The following is a 22140-nucleotide window of genomic DNA, read 5'->3' as shown; positions in this document are numbered from 1 at the left end:
TCTTGTACTTATCTACTCCAAAAACCACACAGTTTCCTAAAAATCTGATGCTCACTACCGGTTTACTTTATGTTCGAAAGATGGTAAAAGTGAATATAAGAGGAATTTGTATATGTGTGTCTGTCTCTCACCTTGGGGGGGTCAGGTACAACCGCGGGGGGTGGGCTGGCGCTGCTGAGCACCTCCCTGCTGCCCACCCTCCTGACACGACCACGGATCTCTGGACTACACCTGCGCAGGATCTGACCCCAAAAACACATATACACACATAGGACAGGGTCAACAGGAAGTACCATGCAGGTTCACAGGCTGGGTCAAGGGTCAACCATGCTCATTATTGAAGGGTCATGTTTTAATTATAAAGGGGTTGTGTCTCTTTGTATTGAAAGGGCAAAGAGGTAACATCTGCATAGAAGCAATTGTCAAGGCATCTGGTTACTAAGGGGCGAAGAGGAAGTTATACTGTACATGCCGTTAGTAGCCTATGTAACACTGTTATACACTCCTACCCTGGGACACACACCCACAGATTTTAAGATCCTTGCACAGCTATAAAAAAGGATATAGTTCCCTAGTGTGCTTCCAGTCTGTTTTTAACTACTGTACTAGAGAGAAACTAGCCACAGGCCTTTGGGAGGGCTATTATCATAGTGCTGAATGGCCTCTATTTAGAAAACTGTTTTGCTAAAGTGCATCTGACACATTGGGTATTCCTGAAACAACCCAAACAAATGCTAACCAGATGGTATTGATGTTGGTCATGTAGGCCTAGATTGGACTGGGGATATCATAGGTGTAATGATGTGTTTGAACTGTAGAGGGCAGAACAGATTCTTACAGCTCTGCATAGCACCAAGGCTGTGAGGTTAGGACATCACAATACATGGGCTGCTTATGGGCTGCATGTGCGTGTTGTTAACTATGCGTGTGTGTGTCTGTGTGTGTGTGTGTGTATTGCTGTGTATCTCTAACCTCCTCTGCCAGCACGGGCTCAGAGGAGCGGCTGATAGCGGACACGTGCAGTTGGTCAGCCGGCTCGTTGTCCAGCTCGTTATCCGTGTAAGCACCACCCTCATCCGCCGTGTCATCGTAGTCGCTGGCCAATCGGCTGTCCATGCTCAGGTAGTCGGCTGACATGGCTGACAGGTATGACATGCGGTCGTCATGGAGATCAAGGTCCGTCCCCGTGCCGTCCAGCTAAAAGAGACACATGATGGATCTTGGTGTACAGAGAGGAAGCAGAAACAAAAACAAAAACAAAGAAAGAAAAGAAGAACCGAGCTGTAGAGCACCAGTGGTAGAAGGATTCACACACAGTGAGCATGCTCACAACACAGGACTCAGGAAATAGAGCAAAACACTTTTCACTATCTTAAAAGTGATAGAAAAGACTGAGTACAGTATGAAGCAACTAGACTAAGTAAAGTAGTACCAAGGGAAATAGTTAAGATGGACTAGTACACAGAAGTATACAGAAATAGCTTGATAGGAAAGAACAGTGAATATGCTATACAATTGAAGTCGGAAATGTACATACACCTTAGCCAAATACATTTAAGCTCAGTTTTTCACAATTCCTGATATTTAATCCTAGTAAAAAATTCCCTGTCTTAGGCCAGTTAGGATCATCACTTTATTTTAAGAATGTGAAATGTCAGAATAATAGGAGAGAGAGAATAATTTATTTCAGTTTTTATTTCTTTCATCACATTCCCAGTGGGTCAGAAGTTTACATACACTCAATTAGCATTTGGTAGCATTGCCATTCAATTGTTTAACTTGGGTCAAACATTTCAGGAAGCCTTCCACAAGCTTCCCACAATAAAGTTGGGTGAAATTTTGCCCATTCCTCCTGAAAGAGCTGGTGTAACTGAGTCAGGTTTGTAGGCCTCCTTGCTCACACACGCTTTTTCAGTTCTACCCACAAATTTTCTATAGGACTGAGGTCAGGGCTTTGTGATGGCCACTCAAATACCATGACTGTGTTGTCCTTAAGCCATTTTGGAAGTATGCTTGGGGTCAATGTCCATATGGAAGACCCAATTGTGACCAAGCTTTAACTTCCTGACTGATGTCTTGAGATGTTGCTTCAATATATCCACATAATGTTCCTTCCTCATGATGCCATCTATTTTGTGAAGTGCACCAGTCCCTCCAGCAGCAAAGCACCCCCACAACATGATGCTGCCACCCCCGTGATTCACGGTTGGGATGGTGTTCTTCGGCTTGCAAGCATCCCCCTTTTCCCTCCAAACATAACAATGGTCATTATGGCCAAATAGTTATATTTTTGTTTCATCAGACCAGAGGATATTTCTCCAAAAAGTACGATCTTTGCAAACCGTAGTCTGGCTTTTTTATGGCAGTTTTGGAGCAGTGGCTTCTTCCTTGCTGAGTGGCCTTTCAGGTTATGTCGATATAGGACTCGTTTTACTGTGGCTATAGATACTTTGTACCCGTATCCTCCAGCATCTTCACAAGGTCCTTTGCTGTTGTTCTGGGATTGATTTGCACTTTTTGCACCAAAGTACATTCATCTCTTGGAGACAGAACGTGTCTTCTTCCTGAGGGGTATGATGGCTGCATGGTCCCATGGTGTTTATACTTCCATACTATTGTTTGTACAGATGAACGTGGTACCTTCAGGCATTTGGAAATTGCTCCCAAGGATGAACCAGACTTGTGGAGGTCTAAAAWWWWTTATCTGAGGTCTTGGCTGATTTCTTTTGATTTTCCCATGATGTCAAACAAAGAGGCACTGAGTTTGAAGGTATGCCTTAAAATACATCCACAGATACACCTCCAATGGACTCAAATAATGTCAATTAGCCTATCAGAAGCTTCTAAAGCCATGACATAATTTTCTGGAATTTTCCAAGCTGTTTAAAGGCACAGTCAACTTAGTGTATGTAAACTTCTGACCCACTAGAATTGTGATACAGTGAATTATAAGATAAATAATCTGTCTGTAAACAATTGTTGGAAAAATGACTCAGCAGATGTCCAGATGTCCTCGACTTGCCAAAACTATAGTTTGTTAACAAGAAATGTGTGGAGTGGTTGAAAAAATAGTTTTAATGACTCCAACCTAAGTGTATGTAAACTTCCGACTTCAACTGTATATTTGAAGTAGACAGTAAGACAATTCTACGGAACATGATTGAAACATGTACATAATACAGGGTGGAATAGTACAATAAGTATAGAAGAGGATAGGAGTGTAGCAGACTATACCCACTGGGCACAGATGTCAATTCAACGTCTATTCCACGTTGGTTCGACATCATTTAATTGAAAGGAACTGGACACACTGTTGTTTCAACCAGTGTGAGCCCAGTGGGTAGCATGTGTAGAGTAGAGTATATTATAGGGGTGTGAACGTCTTAAAATTCAAATGGTAAAACGTTAAGTAAAAATCCCTAACTGAAAACAAAATGTGGTTGTTTTTGTTCACAATGTTTTAAATGACAGTGCAGTTCATCACAAAACTACCACTAACAGATCCCGACCATCATCATAAAGGGAAACATTTGAACAAATAGGCCTACCGAATGCAACAATGATGGAACGTTAGTAAGAGGGGATATGCATATTTCAAATGATTTACCATGGATATTTAAAGCCCTCCGCACCTTATCGTCATTAAAAGTTGAAAAAAAAAGCGCTGATTCCATAAATTATTGCAGTTGATATGCAGCCTTTGTCAAGGCCTACTTGAATTTGTGAAGTAATTAGCTACATTAACGACCGCAAGACAATTTCAGCCCTGACTAGTGCTACTGAAACAGGTGCGTCTTTCTCTCTCATATCACTGTGTACGTTCACTCCCGTTTCAACAGGGTGTTACATCTGCATTGCTTCCTGTTTGGGGTTTTAGGCTGGGTTTCTGTAAAGCACTTTGTGAAATCTTCTCACGTAAAAAGGGCTTCATAAATACATTTGATTTGATATCCCCTTTATAATGGGAGTTGAGACATAGCCTAGAGTTAACAGCATGAACCTTTTTAACCAGTAGATACCCGCATTTGGCGCGTTTTCTTTTGCCCTGTGTTTAATTTGGGAGCTTAAACTTGGTAGGCAGGCAGGCTGAACATAAAACAAAGTAGGCCATTAATGAATATTCTATTTGGCTTCATCAAAAATGTTTTGTTGCATATTTCAGTCAGGAAACTGCCTAGGTTTAAGAGGGGTTGTATAACCTATTCTAAATGCCACACTATASCAGTTCGTGAAAAACTGAAAATAGACAAGACAAATCCATTATTTCAAAAGTGCAGCTTACTTTTAATCAAGCAGTACATTTTGAATTCATGATAAAGCTATCGCGAATTGACAAGGAATGTGGCTTGTCTACAGTAGGCCTAATGGGAGTTTGGGTGCGCAGCATGCTTGTGTGTATAGGGAGTGGTCGAAATTGAGTGAGAGACACGTAATGGAGGTAAAAGAGAATTGAACCTTTACAGGATCGGTGGGTCCCCTGCGGGACGGTTGAGCTAACGTAGGCTAATGTGATTAGCATGATGTTGTTAATTTAAGAGAAGAACTATGATCACTTGGCTAGGTTTCTTTTTGGTGCGAGTCACTAATGCACATAACAAATGGAAGGAACACTAGAGTCAACGTGAATTAACGATTGACCCCGGGACAAAATTTCACCTGCCCACTCGGGAAGCCACAAAGCAGATTCCAGATAACTAAGCCTACTGTATGACTTTGGTAGGAATTCATCTCCCCTTTATAACATGTTCTTAACGTTTTAACGGAAAACCGATAAGAAAATGGCAGTTTAAATGTTACAAAAATGTTTCAATTTGGCACATCCCTAGTATAGTATAGTACATTATAGTACAGTACAGTATCCAGTGTATGAGCACTGTATGGTGAGTGTGTTTACCTTTCCCTCAGACACCCATACAGCCTGAGTCTGCTGCTCCTTGATAGAGTCCTTCACACTGCCATACCACGCATCGTTGGCCGAGTTCACATCAATAGTAGCTGTAGGGAGGAGAGTGCCGGAGCGAGGAGGAGAGGGGGGTAAAGAGAGAGAGATACAAGGGAGATAGAGGAAGTTGAGAGAGAAATAAAAAGAGGGGGAGAGAGAGAGGAAGGGGAAAGAGAGGGAGGGAGAGCGGACAGAGGGAGAGAAAGAGTGGGAGAGAAGCGAAAGAATGGAAGAGAAAAGAAAGAGAAGGGTGAGAGATAATAGCAAGATGGATGAGAAGAGAACGAGTAGAGAGGGGGAGAGAGGGAGGGGGTGTAACAGCACAAAAAATAGATACAACAGATTATCCCTCATGCTGGAAGATCTTGTGTTCTATATTTGGCTGTTTAACTATTTGTTTATTGACGTTAGAGACTCGATAGTCATCTACAGAAATGGGTTTAACATGAACACTGGCCAACTACAGGATTGTGTGTGTGTCAGATAGTCATATACACACACAGAGAGACAGAGGGACAGAGGTCAACTCACTGGCCAACTACAGTATTTACTGGAGTATGGACACTCTTGAGGGTGGTAGCTAAAAGTAAATGGTGTGTGTATGCATGTGCATCTGTTTGCGTATCTCTGTGTAACTGTGTGTGTGAAGCGGATCCATGTGTGTGACTAACCAGTGAATAGGTGAGAGCAGGTCTTCCTCAGTTTGACAGCCTGTTCATAAAGTTTCCTAGCGCTGCGGTTGGACCCAGGTATCACCCTCTGCCTCATGGCCTTAACCCCTGGTTTACTGTCTGGGTTGAAGAAGATGACGATGGGGTACCACTGGGTGTAGTTCAGAGTGTCCACCGCCTTGGGAGTCACATCCAGCAGGGCATGCTTGTCCTACAGGGGACATGATTGGGGACAGTGATTGAATGGAGAGAGAGAGAGAGACACAGATAGAGGGGGACAAAGCGAGAGAGAGAGAGAGAGAGAGAGAGAGAGAGATAGCTAGATCAGTGGTTCACAACCTTTTTTGAACCGTGGCACACCTTGATGGGATAAACATTTGTGGCACACCTAAAATTTCTGTATCAATTTATTAACTGGTAATTGCCATCTAACTCGTACTGCAAATCAACTATTTACAATCACAAATGATTTTTGATAGATTAAATAGCCTAGGGTTTATATGAACTGCATTTGGGCCTGCATTTTGATCCTAGTTTATTGATACGTGTGAAATGCACCACATTGATCTTGTTTCATTTGGGGAACCCTAGTTTAAAGCAAATTTCCTGCAATTCTACATGGTTAAACATGACATATTTTAGATGGTAGACTATTTAATGATAATAATGATGGAAAAATTAAGTCTAGCCTCGATTTGACAATATTTCCAATATATACGTAACATGAACTATCAATTATTATATGGCATCTTATTCAGAACACCTGGACAATAAGTTACAAAAAAGAATGCTTTATGCTTTTGTGCAGTTTTCAAGTGAATGGCTCAATTTAATAGAATTGATTGCGACAGAGTCAGCATTGTATGAGATTACTTGTAAATCCGGTTGAGACCAAAGTAGAAAAAAATTAAAGACTGACTTCTGCACGTCGTAGCTCAGGCTCGGAATGTCATAGTGACAAATCAAAGATGTGCATTAAAGTTGTGTCTTTTCTTGTGTATATTATTGTTCATTTCTATCATAAAGCGTTGCGGAGAAATGCATCGTTATACATCGGTTGCTAAAATCGGGATTTGGTTCGGTGGGCAAAATGTCAATTTATGTGGCCAATCCTCTGGATCCCCTTTGAGCCGGCCCTGCTTTTGATACGACACGGATCGAAAGACCGTTAAAAATGACAGCCCAAATGGAATCTTTCTGCCACTTGCCTAAGCACAAGCACAAAAGTAGATAGATGAAAGGAGGCTACAGTACCAACATTGCTAGGGATAGATTGCGCTGCCAGTCTTGGTATCTCAATCTGCAAATTTGCATTTAGTCATCGGAAACAGCTTCTTTCTGTGTCATGATTAAAATCACATTTAGCTTTCTATTCAACATGTCCTGCAATGTAATCAAGTTCTGTGTGATTGAAATGCGTCAGCATTATTTAAGGGGGAATTTGGTGATGTTACGCAAAAACATGTTATTCGTGGGTGTTCATCATAAATTAGTGTTCCAGATAGATAGATAGATTGATCGATAGATAGGGAAATGGAGAGAGAAGCTCTTACCTGCTCYATGATCTGGCGGATGGTGTTAAGCCTCACCACTCCTGAGGATTTCTCCGACCCGGCATCTTTAGGCTCCGTTTCTGACAATGGACAGAGACACCGTGTTATTCAACAAATGACTAGTGTGACTCAAGACAGACAGAGACAGACAGAGACGGACGACGTGAGAGACTCACTGGCGATGACAAACAGGTCAGGCAGCTCGTTGGCTAGCTTGTCATTGGCTGCATCAGCTATAGGACCAAACAGAACCACAGGACGTCTGAAACCAGCTACAGGACAAGAGAGGAGATGATGCTTTAGACAGTCACTCCTCTGCAGTAGTACAACCTAAAACAACATGACTATCATTACTGGGTTTATCATGCACAATATTAGGGGCCATATATAAATGTGTGTGTGGCGGGGGCTGACAGTGGCTAATAGTTCAATCAATAGAGACATTTTCTGTTACCATCAAATGTCACGTTTGAGTGATGCGCGTGCATCCTGAGATCAAAAATCTCTGTAGCAGGATAGCTAATGTTGATGTTCTCTAAGGAACATTCTCCTCTCCCCCTCATCCCTTTTGCCATCTCTTCCCCTCTCCCTGTGGTGTGTATTTCCTGTGTTTAGCGTGACGACCCACACATACTCTTCTCCCTCTCCCCTCTATCTAACTCTCAATTTCTCCCTTTTCTGTGTCACTCCTGTGTGTGTGTGTGTTTTGTTTTCTGTGTTACCTAATGCTGGCCTGCCCATCTTTCACCCCTCATTCCTTCCTAAAACGCTGTCACCCCCCTCCTCCCTTCGTCAATTATGTATTTCTCCTCAACTCTATCTCCCGCTCTCTCTTCCCACTCCCCCTCCCGTTTCCTGTGTGTTTCCTAATTATGGCCGGCATCTGTATCACCTCAAATCTCCACTCAAATCTGTATTCCTCTGAAACACTTTCCCCACCCTCCCTTTCCTCCCTTTTTAAATTATTATATATTTCTTTAATTTAACATTTAACTAGGCAAGTCAGTTAAGAACACATTCTTATTTACAATGACGGCCTTCCCCGGCCAAACCCGAACAATGCTGGGCCAATTGTGCGGCGCACTATGGGACTCCCAATCACGGCCGGATGTGACACAGCCTCCCTCTCCATGTGTGTAATTTCCTGTGTGGTTTCCCTGTGTTGACCAGACCCACCCTCTCTGAGCACGACTCTCTCGTACGCAGGGAAGCGTGTGGCGATGGGCGTAGCGCCGACATCCTCTCTGCTCTTCCTCAGCTCCTTCCTCTTGGCTGCCCTTTGACCTCTCAGACGCCAGAAGTCGGCGCGGTCTGTGCCAGCAGCCTTATGGGAGTTCTGTACACTCGCCATCTGATCAGCCCTGGGAGAGAGAGAGAAAATTAGCAATAAGAGATGGGGATTATGAGGAGAGGTTTTGTTTTGAAAAAGCGATGGTGAAGTCAGCAAGTGAGGGCAGTGTGTTGGGGCGATAAGAAGGTAAGTGGGTGTGGGAGAGGGAGAAAGATGAACCAAGACAAGTGTGTTTACGATAAAAGACAGAAAATAAACACTCTTTCAAGTTGTTTCAGTTCAAATAACTTCCCACAGCCAAGGTCTGAGGATCTATTCTAAGAGAAGGGAGAGCACATGGAAGGGGGAAAATGGGGAGGAGAGGACATTAAAACAGAGGAGGAGGAGGAGATGTTGGTGTAGTGACAGGTCAGATGAGTGGTGTGTGTGTGTGTGTGTGTGTGTGTGTGTGTGTGTGTGTGTGTGTGTGTGTGTGTGTGTGTGTGTGTGTGTGTGTGTGTGTGTGTGTGTGTGTGTGTGTGCAGGGATCAGGGGGAGACTCTAGTGAAGGGATCATCACCTAGATTGAGCTGCGGCCCGCCAGTTGGGGAACCCTACTCTAGTGTGTGATCTAGGAGTATTTCATCCCAATGTGGGAGAGAGATGGCTCTGATTTGACTGATGTGGCTGAACACTCCCGACAGTCAACTGATGGCCAGGGAATCGTATCGGTCCTCTAAAAGTTACTATACTAGGGCCCAATCCTGACTTGAGAAATTCTAACTTAGTTTCCTCCCAGTCCATGCTCTAAGGACGATGTCTTGGACCTGAGCTAACTGTTATGGTTAAGGTTACTCCCTCCCATTCCAGCTCATCTGCTCTAGTTAGGGATGATATCTTGGACCCTAGCTAACTGTGCTACAGTAGCTAGCTCCTCGCTGTCTCTATCTCACCTGCTCAAGTTAGGGATGATGCCTTAGGGATGATTACCTGCTCTAGCTAGGGATGATGGCTTATGGATGATTACCTGCTCTTATTGGGGATGATGCCTTTCTCCAGCAGCTGTTTGTCCTTGCCGGTGCGGATGGCCAGCCAGTTGCCCAGCTTGCCATCGTAGAGAGTGTCCATCACTTTGAAGATCTCCCCTCTGGAGAAGGCCAGGCTCTGGGGAGCCTCCCGCTCATACTCAAAATGAGTCCTGATAAAGAACGAGTCCCCACGACCAGACACCAGGATGTCATTGTAGACTGGAGAGACGGAGGGGAGGAGAGGAGAGAGGGAGGGGAGGAGAGAAAGCGAGAGAGAGCGAGAGGAAGTGAAAGAGAGATCAGGCTTCACTCCTTGCTCATACTACAAATCCAAATGTACAATAGCATGCACTATACATCAGTAGTCACCAACCCCTAGTTCTGAAGAGCTAAATGCCATGCAGAGTTTTGGTCAAGCTGAGCACTAACTTTCCTGAAAACCCTGTAGCACTCAACGACAAGGGTTAATGAACGTCAACAGGAACATTTGGTTGCCACAAGTGGTTCCTTACTACCCATGTTCCATGTCCCCCTTTCCTTTCCATCAATCAGAACGGTTAGAATGAGTTTGCGTTCTAGATATCGTCAGGGAGGTACTCCGAACCAGATTCATTGCGGAGAAGAAACGTTCGTGGGTGTGGTGTAGCGTTTTATGCCGGAGCAAGAAGTTTAGGTAGCCAGGCAAACACCACTACCCCCGAGGCACAATCTCACACCAAGGAGATAGGGATTACGAGGAGGAGAGAGAGAGAAAGAGGGGAGAGGAGAGAGAGAGCGACGAGGAGAGAAAGAGTGACGAGGAGAGAGAGACGAGGAGAGAAAGAGAGACGAGGAGAGAAAGAGCGACGAAGAGAAAGAGATGAGAATGGGAGAGGGAAGAGGAGAGGGAGAGTGAGGAAGAGAGAGAGAAAGGGAGGAAGAGATGACAAAGGGGTGAGATAAAAAGAGAGAGGAGGGATGAGAAAGGCAGCGAGAGATGGTGACAGTAGAGGTCAGTCATGCCTGTCCTCTCCTAGGCTGGCTGGCTGTCTGCTGTCAGTGTGTGTATGTGTGTGCGTGGTGTACGCACGTGTGTGTGTATACGCCTGTGTGTGTGTGTGTGTGTGTGTGTGTGCGTGCGTGCGCAGAGTTGTAGTACAAGATTGGTGGGGTTCCAAATTCAATAGCGTTCCCACAGCGCTCCCCGACAACCCAGCTGCTAGCTTTACACAGCCTGGCTGGCTAATAGTCACTGCTCCCTGCTTGCCTGCCTGCCTGTCTTTTTGTCTGTTTGTCTGTCTGCAGATGAGGCCCCTGGTACCTCTCAAACACACAGGGTGCATCCCAAAAGTAGTGCACTACAAAATGAAATAGGGTGCCATCATAGTTAAACAGACACAACTAAGCACCCACACAAACAGGAACATAAGGTTTATAGGCTGGTAGTATACACATAGTTCACACTAACACAGTTTTTAAAGATTCATTCATTTAAAGATGAACTTATGCAGTACATAGTACATACATAAACCCTAACACAGTCATACAGAGACTCGGTTTGTACTGTACATGTTACATGTCACATTTCAGGGGCAATGGGTTTATGAGGCAATGTTCTCATTACGTAACTTGTGTGTCCCTCTCTGTGTGTGTGTGCGTGCGTGACTGGCTGTAACTGGTTTCAGTGCCGATGGGCAACAAGCTGGTGTCTCTGTATCACACTGACACAAAGTTATTGTATATGTGTGTGTGTACTTGTCTGCATTTGTGTGTGATTGTGCATGCATGCGTGCGTGTAGCCCTGGMGTCTGACCCACAGTGTTTGTGTAATGAATAGAGAGGAGCATGGAGAGGCAGTGTGCACTACTCTGCTCATGGGGTTATTCCACTGTTCACTTTAATCCTTTCATATCCTGCTGCATTATAGCCCCTATTCAACTAGACTGACTAAGAAAAAGGACTGACCCACTCTCCCTTTTCTTTGTCCATCAAGCTGTTCCACATTGTTCATGTGTAACTCAGCCAGAGTTTAGCAGCTCAGTTAGGGAGCATGGCGATTGTAATGCCAGGGTAGTGGGTTCAATTCCCAGGACCATCCATATGTAAAATGTGTGCACGCATGACTAAGTCACCTTGGATAAAAGTGTCTGCTAAATGGGATATATTATTATTATTATTAGATTATTGTCTTGTCGGGAAACATTTCATAATTTAGTGAACGCTACCATATTCCCCTGAAATTAAATCAGATTATGAGGATAACTATGGAATACTGAGGGGCAGTGTAAGATTAGCGCTTTGGAACTCTCTGGAAAACGATAGAAGTCAAGAACCATAGAAGTGTATATGGAACTTATGTCTAGGGCCCCCTGAAGTACTATAGAACCAGGAAACGCTGTGAACCCTGTGAAACACGAAGACTAGAGAACTCTTTAGAACTCTCTGAAACAATCTCTAGAACCTTGTTGAAGCCTCACCATCAGGTTTACTCTGGGCCAGTATGGTGACGTCCTCTCCTTTAGGAATCTCCAACAGGAACAGAACAGCCTCTTCTCTCACGATGCCTCGAAAGTCAACGCTATTCACTACACACACACCACACACAACACACACACCCACACACACACACACACACACACACACACACACACACACACACACACACACACAAAGCGTTCATGGGGAAATTAAGGGTTGTTTTATTGACTACAATTCAAAATATGAGTCTCCAGTTATCAACACATCAACACAACAGATATTCGCTTTCAGAAAGTTGGTGTTGACTTTGGTGTACAGGTTTTGTATTGAATTCAGATGTTCCAATGCCGTTCACGTTGCCAAAGATGGTTACCTTCATGATTTGGTCTCCTGTGCGTAGCCCCTCCTCCTCGGCAGGACTACCCTCCTGGATGCCAGCGATGAAGATGCCCACATCGTTACCCCCTGCCAGCCTCAGACCCACACTGTCCCCCTTCTMGAAACTCACCATCACCGTGTTAGCGCTGAATGGATAGCAACATAACAAGTGGTTACATTAGGATCAACTCAATTGGTGAGATGCTTTGGAAACAAAGGTGGTGGAACTTTCTTTACCCCAATTGAAACACTGGCTTAGGAACTATCCTTTTGTAAAAACAAAAAAACATGCAAAAAACCTATGTCATTATCAATTTAAGTTCTGTCGCTTTAAACTCAGACTACATGTAGCTAGTTGTAGGTAACAGAAGTCCTGATCAAGGTCAGACTACGAGGCAGTTAGTCTGCAGCTAGTTGTGTATTCTAGGTTTCACCTGCAGTAGAGAGAGGAGGGTTGAGACACTCCTTCCTTCCCTCAGACTACAGACAAATAGTGCCTGTCAGCACACCCAGCCCAGTGCTAGGAGAACGTAAAAATAACCCTTCCTCCCTACGGACACACACACACACATAAACGCACGCGCACACACAGCAGAGAGATGGAGCCATGGATGCATCATGAATATGAATGAGGAAAGGAGAGTCCACCTCTTGACTCTCCCTCTTTCCATGTGCTAGCCTGGGTCAGTGTTTCTTATAGGGCACTAGAACTCTGGACAGCGATCTACTCACCCATAGAGCTCTTCATCCTCTGGGCTGGGGCGTAGCAGAATCTTAGGAGTAATCTTTGCTGACGCTGGTAAACAAACACACATACATGAACACATCTAAACAAATACTGATGGGTGAGTTCTCATCAATGACCACCCATACTGGTTGATTACATACTCAATCAATGACAGGCTAGATAATGCCAGGCTGAAAAGCTGTAGACCAACACCTGGTTACGAATGTTATAGGATTTAATTTAAACAGGGCTTAAGGTAGGATTTGAGGACACTTTTCTAGATGCATTGTGGGTAAAATATGCATTGTGGGTACCTGGTTGCTCGTCGAGGCGTGGCAGTCCCTCTGAGGTCAGTATGGCAGGGCCCGGGGCGTTTGGGTCCTGTAGGGGGGGCACCCTAAAGGGCGAGGCCATGGCAGACATCTTGGCTACCCTGGGAGAGTCTTCCAGGCTAGTTAGAGGTCTGGGTGGGAGGGACACAAACTGGATAGGTTGGACACTGTAACAAGAACTGTAACAGTACCTCACTGACCTATTCTGAAGCTCTCCTCTCACATCCATCCACCCACCCAGGACAGGTTGGACACTGGGACAATACTGTAACAATGTAGTGGCTATATAACACAGTACAGTAACAACAACTTTAATAATATATCTGACTGATCTATACTGTATCTGTCTCCTCCTCCTCTCACATCTCTAATCCATCCATATATTCATCAACAGACAGGTTCTCTCTCCCCTCCCCCCCACTAACCTGGGGTTCTCTCTCTCGTTGGAGGAGTGGGAAGATAGGTCCGACTGGCGAGATCTACGGTCCTCCTGTGGGGAGTAGGACTCCATCTCTGAGATATCTGAGAGAGAGACAGAGAGAGAGGGAAACATAGGAGATTAGAGAGACAGGGAAATCGTATGGACTGTGTTCCCTTCACCAGGAGAACTTGTACACCAGTGGAAACCTGATTAGTTGCCCCAAGAAGAATCACCAGTCCCCTAGCTGTGTAGGAGTCAGATATAGGTAGAGTTAACAAAGCATTCTCTGCCTCTCTACAACACGCTCTGAGTGACTTCACAGTATATACAAAGTTCTGTACTATACTGTACGGTCCATCTAAACCACAGTAAATACTGTAGAGTATATTAATGTCATTTTAAACCAGAGTATACAGTATACTATCATTCTAAACCAGAGTGACTGTTGGAAATTCTGAAGATTTGCCAAAGTCCTTACAAAGGCACACTAACATACAGTACATATAGTATTTAGTATGCAAATATGATATCTGTGACTCATAACAACTGAAGAGGTTAAGTTTCCAGATCCGTGTTGCTATGTATTCTATGACTAGATAGATATGTAGTAGATTGTCTGTATGGTTTCATAACAGTGAAATGAAAAGGTAGTGAGCACCAGATGCCACACTAGGCCTTAGTACACTACTGACATTTACAGACTGCACTGTACAGTACAGAGATCTAACAGGCCTCAGTCGCTTCGTTCTGTCACTCTGTTCCTGTTCATTCCCTCTGATGTCTCTGCCAATGAGAAGCCTTTCATTGGTCTGTCATGGTTTTGATCTTCTAAAACTGTCTCGGTCCTAGATGTGGGACTCAGAGCAGTGTTCTAAAGAGTAGGAGGAGAGAAGTGGGAAGAGGGAGAGTACAGAGAAGCCTGTGGAAAAGAGGAGTTTTTAACAGGCTTTGAGAGGACCCAGGTGTTAGAGCGAAAGAAAGCCACAGAGAGACTGTGAAACTGCCCTGTTTAAAATATGGCATAGGTTGATAGATAGACACATCATATCTAGTGCCCTGTAACCATGAAAAACCCCAGGCCCATAGCCCAGAAAACTATAGCCCAGAGTGTTTTCAGGTCAATAAAACTCTGGGCCCTAAACTATTCCCCCATAGCTCTATGGCTTTAGCACTGGCTCGGGCGTAGCAGTATATTCAGTCTCACTCCATTACCAAATACATTTTTCACATTTAATTGTCCAATTAAAAAGTGATTGAAGTGAATTTGTTAGTGGGGCCGACCATGGTGATGTTTCCTTGGGACAGTCCATTAAATCTCTATTAATTAAATTACAGTTAGTCATTGAGACAGACTGTTACTGTAACACATCACGGTGTAGTGAAGAGCAGTGGAGGGGGAAAAGTGATGACTCCGTGGTCCTCTCAGGGAGAGAGAGAGGGGAGGGGGATGGGAGAGAGGGAGATTGATGGAAAAATGGAGGGAAAAGGACCATAAGAGCGAGGGAGTGAAGGAGCGATAGCAAAGGAGAAAGAAAGAGAGAGATAGAGAGAGGGAGAAAGTGGCGAGGGAAGTCGTTACTGTGAGTGGTGGTGTTGCATCTGAAAGTGCATGATCCTGTTGCATCAACACTCCTCAGCTCCTGTAAAGAACTTCAGACAGAGAGACAGACCGACACAGAGACAGATAGGCAGACATACAGACACCGAGGTAGATAGACAGACTGACAGACGGCTGAACAGACAGATGGCTGGACAGACAGACATGCCTCTCATAACATCAGGAGACCACTTGTGAGGTCTGGGAAAAATGTAAATAATTTGTGTAGTTCCCCTTTAATTCAAATGTGCAGGCACCTAGCACTGTTGTTTGGTTAGCAAAGTTTCTGTAGCACACATGAGATGGAGTTTGCAAAACAAATGGCCACTGGATTGATGCAAATAATCACGAAATCATTCTGCCAAGAAGGCATAGGCTACTTTGCAGCTAGTTAACATTTAATTGAGAAGGTTTTAGGGAAAGCCTTTCCATCTACCAGAAGGAGGTTAGGAATATCATTAATGTCGCTACATTTTCCCTGTTCCTAATTGTTTGAAACCTGGATGTTTTACTTCATATTGTGAGGCATGTCTTACCTTGCTTCAAAGTAGCCGAAAGCCAAAATCCCACCAAAGAAACATGGAGGAAATTACTTGATAGACTTCCTCATATGTGCCCTCCTGTTCAACTGTCTAGTAGCCAAAGGCATTATCCTAGTCATATTAGCAACCTATGACAGTTGTTGCATCTTTAGATCTCCCCTCTTTCTAAATTTCGAATGGATATTTCCATCTCTGTCCATGAAACAGCTTGCATGTGCGGTGTGCATTTTAGAACACTATTTTCCCGCAAATTTCATTTTGAAACATTTGCATGTAGGCCTGCCGCCGTGTGCACATTGCTGCGCTTAAAACATGATAAATAAAAGTTTGTCAACATTTTGTTCTATCAGCCATATTAATTGATACAGCGTATACCTCCACTACAATACTTTGATATGCAGCACAGGGATTAAGAAGTGAGTATACGCAATGCCCACAAAAAAAGTGGTTATATGGTGTACACTGTACCTGCGTATACCCTCAGTGGTGTAGTGGAGGGTATGTTTGTTAGATTGAGGGTCTGTTTGTTAATATGTACTGAACAGAGTGGTCTGTTTTTGTACTGTGTGCGCCGCCCCCCTCCCCTCTCTGCTTTCCCTGCTCTCTCTCCCCCCTCTTTAATCAGAGTACTGGCAGAGGCACTGGCAGGGGCACAGGCTGGGCGGCTAGGACTTTGGCATGGGAGGAAAGAGAGATATAAACAAACCAAGCTAAAGAGAAATAACAGGCCGATAAAATCCACCGTCGGAAGGTTTTAACTCTGGAGGGAAAGCACACAGGGTACTTTAGAGTAAGGGTTGAGATTACGGTCTCAGAGGCACAGGTCCTCCAGGACCCCACCCCCCATCCTGACAATCTCATCTGGATTATATGGAGGGGTGGCGTGAGAAAGTAGTGGCGTCGGGATGTTTGGTTTATGTGGAGGGGTATCTAGATAATAGTGGAATAAGGAATTTACTGAAAGACCTCATCCAAAACGAATGGTTTATGAGGAGACAGGCAGTAATGTTGCAGGCAGTAAGTGGGTCAGCCAGTGATCCTGTTCTTCTCTGTTCAAATCCTCAACTGCCCTCCTATTCCCTGCCTTCAGCAACCCACTACTTCCTGGTAATCCGCCTATCAGAGCTGGTTTGCTGTGACGGGAGACAGGCACGGAAATCAGGTTTGTTTTCATAGGCTGGCCTGAGATCAGTTTATCACACATACCGTCACAATGACAGGAAGAGACCATGTTAATGTTAATGATTAGCCCTGAAAATGAAAATAATACTTTGTATGAAATGGTAACGTTGTATGTTAAATTATGGGTTAAAATACTGACAATTATTCACTAAAATCCTAGTATTCAACTCCTGTTAATACTGAAAGAAGAATATTAATATGTTGTTACAATGGTTATAATGATGCAGTAATCATACCCACTTATACTGTACAAGACATGGTTTTTCACACAATTCCAAATCTTATTTGGAATTGAAATGTAGCTAAGTTTTTACCCCTTCTCTAAGTTGTTGCATGTCTTTACTAATGTCAGAATATGCTCAAATATGTATCAAAGCTATAGATAGAATAAAACAATCACTTAAAGTGGTACAAAGCTTGTACTGTGTGTACTTTTAAGTACAACTAAAACTACAGTAAAATATGTGTACTAAATGTACAGTAAAAAATGTAATATTTGTTCCATTGGCATTATTCAACCTACTGTCCTTAATAAATCACACAGTACAAAATAGATAGTGATTAAAATATTTTATTGGTTTTAGGAAAATATTAAAAAGTTAAAGTTTAATAGCAAAAAAGGAAGTGCAAAGTGTAAAAGCTTTACAACTTGTAGTAGTGTAATGGTTGGCAGAGTTCATTTTTACAGTTTAAAGGCAACCAATGCAAACATTACTGTTGTGACTCTCTTGGGTGGTCCTTCATCTAAAAGAATGACATTTTATCTGGAAGAGAGAAGACAAAAAATGATTTCTCTTTTGTAGGTTTACGATTGAGGAAATCTATTTTTGTTGTCAATACTTTATATTCATGGTCTGTTTAACTTCCTAGTATGAGAGTAAACGCCCAAAATGTTTACCCTTAAATAGCGTACTTAGGCTAGTAATGAACCACTTTAGGTCACTATGTCCTGTCTGTACATTAAGTCAACTAAGAATGGACTCTATAACCTTTGTGTGTGTGCGATATGGCAGCTGCAAGCAGAAACGTGAGACTTTCCAATTTCGTGTCCCATTTTTATTTTTAACCCGTTGAATGCCAGATATTTTTACTGCAACAGGGCCGTGGCCTAAGATGGTGGCTGTCTACTCTGGAGGAATGTTGAAATAATGCCATTGGATACTTTTGAATATTGTTTTCTATTGATAACAAACCTGAGCAAACTTAGATATCTTCACCTAAATCCTAACCTGATCAGTATCAGATGTAATATGTTTCCTATTTGACATTTTTAACCTGCAAATGTAATGMACACTACTACATCAACTGAAGTGATTTGACCTATTCATACTTGTGAAAGACCCAGTTTTGAGCCAAAGAATGGTGCTGGTTTTCATGATCACTGTATAGTGTTGCAAATTAGACTTGGCAACACTATACAGTACAGTGATCAATGCAGGGGAGCAGAGAAAACTAACAGGCACTGTAGCCCTCTGGGACTTCTACAGGCAATCTAAACCACTCAAACCCCACTACACTCTGTGAATACAGCTTTGCTATTGGTCAGGACAGGTGTCCGTAATCCCTCCCCCTCCCCAGTTAGCCACTCACCATCAGGTTCGGAGTCGGAGTCTACGAGGGGCGGGATACGAATGAGGATCTGGCGGCGGTCTCTCTGGACGACCAGTTGGAGTTTTCCTCTAGACTTCTCTATGAGCTTCCCTGCATCGTTCAGAGACAGGTTCTCTGTTACTGTCCCATTGATCTGGAGCGAGGGAGGAGAGGAGCGAGATGGGAGAGGAGAGGACAGGAGAGAGCGAGAGAGAGAAGGAGAAATTAGATTAGTGTAAATGAGTGTTAGATGAGTAGTGATTTGACAGTTTGGTGGGAGAGAGGATTTAAAATGTTCCTCTTTGGCAGCATCCTTCTTTGTAGCCATGCCAACGACGACGATTGAACTTACATTGAGAGTGTATGTGTGTCTAAAGGAGAGAACAAGATATTAATTGTGTGTGTGTGTGTGTGTGTGTGTGTGTGTGGTATATTACCTTGAGGATGATGTCTCCCTCCTGTAGGTTTCCGTCCTTGGCAGCCAGTCCTGTACTGGTCATCTCCTTGATGAATATCTGACTGCCCAGACGCAGACCATACTCTAGACACACATAAACACACACACACAGCTGCGGCAACCAGAGAACGAATATACACAGCCTGACCATAAAACCACGTTCACCTCTGACCTTGCAACCTTATAGCACAAATAAAAACGGACCCTTCCAAATCAAAGCAGTAAATATTTTCTGTGTCCCAAATGAGCCCTGGTCAAATGTATTGCACCATACAGTATACACAGTAGGCAATAGGGTGCCATTTGGGACTCAGACACTCATAAGCTCCCTCCTTCCTGTGCACAACATCCCTTCTTAAGGGCGACCACTTATTGTAAAGGACCAGACATGATTTGTAATTGTATTTATTATGGATCCCCATTAGTTCCTGCCAAGGCAGCAGGCTACTCTTCCTGGGGTCCAGCAAAATTAAGGCAGTTAAACAATTTTAAAAGCATTACAATACATTCACAAAACACTAAGTGTGTGCCCTCAGGCCCCTACTCCACTACCACATATCTATAACACAAAATCCATTTGTACGTGTGTGTAAATGCGTATGTTATCGTGTGTGTATGCATGTGTCTGTGTCTATGTTTGTGTTGCTTCACAGTCCCCGCTGTTCCATAAGGTGTATTTTTATCTGTTTTTTTTAAATAAATTTTACTGCTTACATCAGTTACTTGATATGGAATAGAGTTCCATGTAGTCATGGCTCTATGTAGTACTGTGTTCCTTCTATAGTCTGTTCTGCACTTGGGGACTGTGAAGAGACCTCTGGTGGCATGTCTTGTGGGGTATGCATGGGTGTCCGAGCTGTGTGCCAGTAGTTGAAATAGACAGCTCGCTMCATTCAATATGTGAATACCTCTCATAAATACAAGTAGTGACYAAGTCAATCTCTCCTCCACTTTGAGCCAGGAGAGATTGACATGCATATTATTAATGTTAGCTCTCTGTGTACATCCAAGGGCCAGCCGTGCTGCCCTGTTCTGAGCCATTTGCAGGCAGTCCCTCTTTGTGGCACCTGACCACACAACTGAACAGTAGTCCAGGTGCGACAAAACTAGGGCCTGTAGGACCTGCCTTGTTGATAGTGCTGTTAAGGTAGAGCAGCGCTTTATTATGGACAGACTTCTCCCCATTTTAGCTACTGTTGTATCAATATGTTTTGACCATGAGAGTTTATAATCCAGGGTTACTCCAAGCAGTTTAGTCACTTCAACTTGTTCAATTTCCACATTATTTATTACAATATTTAATTGAGGTTTAGGGTTTAGTGAATGAGTTGTCCCAAATACAATGCTTTTAGTTTCTGAAATACTAACTTGTTCTTTGCCACCCATTCTGAAACTAACTGCAACTCTTTGTTAAGTGTTGCGGTCATTTCAGTCGCTCTAGTAGCTGACGTGTATAGTGTTGAGTCATCCGCATACTTAGACACACCGGCTTTACTAAAAGCCAGTTGCATGTCGTTAGTAAAGACTGAAAAAGTAAGGGGCCTAGACAGCTGCCCTTGTGAATTSCTGATTCTACCTGGATTATGTTGGATAGGCTTCCAATAAAGAACACCCTCTGTGTTCTGTTAGACAGGTAACTCTTTATTCACAATATAGCAGGGGGTGTAAAGCCATAACACACGTTTTTCCAGCAGCAGACTAATGATCYTTAATGTCAAAAGTCGCACTGAAGTCTAACAAAACAGCCCCCACAATCTTATTATCAATTTCTCTCAGCCAATCATCAGTCATTTATGTAAGTGGCAATATCGTCCGCTATTATCCTCAGTAATTTTCCATACAAGTCGTCAGACACTGGTGGCTTGTCATTGTTGATATTCTTTTATCTCTTCTACACTCACTTTACGGAATTCAAAATTACAATGCTTGTCTTTCATAATTTGGTCAGATATACTTGGATGTGCAGTGTCAGCGCCTGTTGCTGGCATGTCATGCCTAAGTTTGCTAAACTCGCCAATTAAAAAAATCATTGATCACAGCTTCTCACCTTCGTTGGGTCTGTTCTTGACCAGCAGGACATTAACAGGTTTCTCCAGGGGCTCCAGGTCTCCAGCTCCTCCTCGGGGGAGGTCAGGAGAGGGCGAACGGGACGGCTCACGGAGGTTGTCTCTACTCTTACTCTTCACCATCCTCCCCCCGGTACCTCCCCCATCCCCGTACCTTCCCCCTCCTCGCTCGTAGCTGTCTCCCCGGCTGTAGCTCCTCCCACCTGGACTTCCTCCTCCTCTATCCCGGTCCATGCTCCTCRCCCGACTGCGTTCCCGTGGATACTGTGGCCTCTCTGGACTGGGCGGCTCCCGGTCCAAGGCCCGCCCACTGCTGTTGTCGTGGTGAGGCTCTGGGCTTGGCGACGCCCTCTCTTTGCTCCTCCCCCGGCTTCTCCCCCGGTTGCCGTAGTTGGGGTCCAGGTAGCTCTTGTTGTCGGGGGTGAGGTCGCGAGGCTCGCGGTTGTAACCAGGACCACCATTGCCACGATGCCAGCCCCCGTCGCTCTGGTTGTCATCGGCATCGTAGTAGCGGGTTGAGCCGAAGTCTCGACTCTCGGCACCAGGGGAGGGCGGGTGTTTCAGGGAGTGGAGAGCCACCTTCCGAGGTCTCTTCACCGTCTGAGGAGAAGCACACAGAGAGACAGACAGGGTCAACCATTACACATTGTATTGCTATGCAGAGAGCTCAGGCCTGGAACACTGCTGCATTTTGATGGAAAGGATCACAAAACACCCAAGAGACTAACACACACACACGCACACACACACACACACACACACAGAGAGAGAGAGAGAGCCGGGAGCAAGAGTGGGGCAGTAGGGTTATTTTGGGCTATGCAGTATTAAAGGTGTGACAGTGTTAACCTCTCTTGGGTAGGGGGCAGTATTTTCACGTCCGGATGAAAAGCGCGCCGAAAGTAAACTGCGTGTTACTCAGGCCCAGAA

The 22140-nt window shown here is 44.1% G+C and overlaps 1 protein-coding gene across 6 annotated transcripts in view; it reads right to left on the bottom strand.

The window, feature by feature from the left end:
• tjp2b (tight junction protein 2b (zona occludens 2)) overlaps nt 1–22140 on the bottom strand; it is a 127829-nt gene that overhangs the window by 3653 nt on the left and 102036 nt on the right. For 4 of the 6 annotated variants that reach the window (XM_070447146.1, XM_070447144.1, XM_024002417.2 and 1 more), the window contains exons 5-20: nt 21195–21813; nt 19128–19231; nt 18691–18844; nt 13784–13880; nt 13341–13489; nt 13032–13095; nt 12295–12445; nt 11921–12029; nt 9464–9683; nt 8343–8527; nt 7343–7438; nt 7167–7246; nt 5614–5824; nt 4895–4995; nt 973–1197; nt 132–242 (exon numbers count right to left, since the gene is read on the bottom strand). In XM_070447146.1, the coding sequence (XP_070303247.1) occupies nt 132–242; nt 973–1197; nt 4895–4995; nt 5614–5824; nt 7167–7246; nt 7343–7438; nt 8343–8527; nt 9464–9683; nt 11921–12029; nt 12295–12445; nt 13032–13095; nt 13341–13489; nt 13784–13880; nt 18691–18844; nt 19128–19231; nt 21195–21813 (2676 nt within the window). Of the gene's footprint in view, nt 1–131; nt 243–972; nt 1220–4894; nt 4996–5613; nt 5825–7166; nt 7247–7342; nt 7439–8342; nt 8528–9463; nt 9684–11920; nt 12030–12294; nt 12446–13031; nt 13096–13340; nt 13490–13783; nt 13881–17655; nt 17865–18690; nt 18845–19127; nt 19232–21194; nt 21814–22140 lie in introns of those variants that run through there. The other 2 variants (XM_070447147.1, XM_070447148.1) reach the window with 2 other exon arrangements.

Source organism: Salvelinus sp. IW2-2015, linkage group LG15, assembly GCF_002910315.2.
Source record: "Salvelinus sp. IW2-2015 linkage group LG15, ASM291031v2, whole genome shotgun sequence".
In the NCBI taxonomy this organism is placed as follows: domain Eukaryota; kingdom Metazoa; phylum Chordata; class Actinopteri; order Salmoniformes; family Salmonidae; genus Salvelinus; species Salvelinus sp. IW2-2015.
This window is presented reverse-complemented; position numbering and strand designations above follow the sequence as displayed.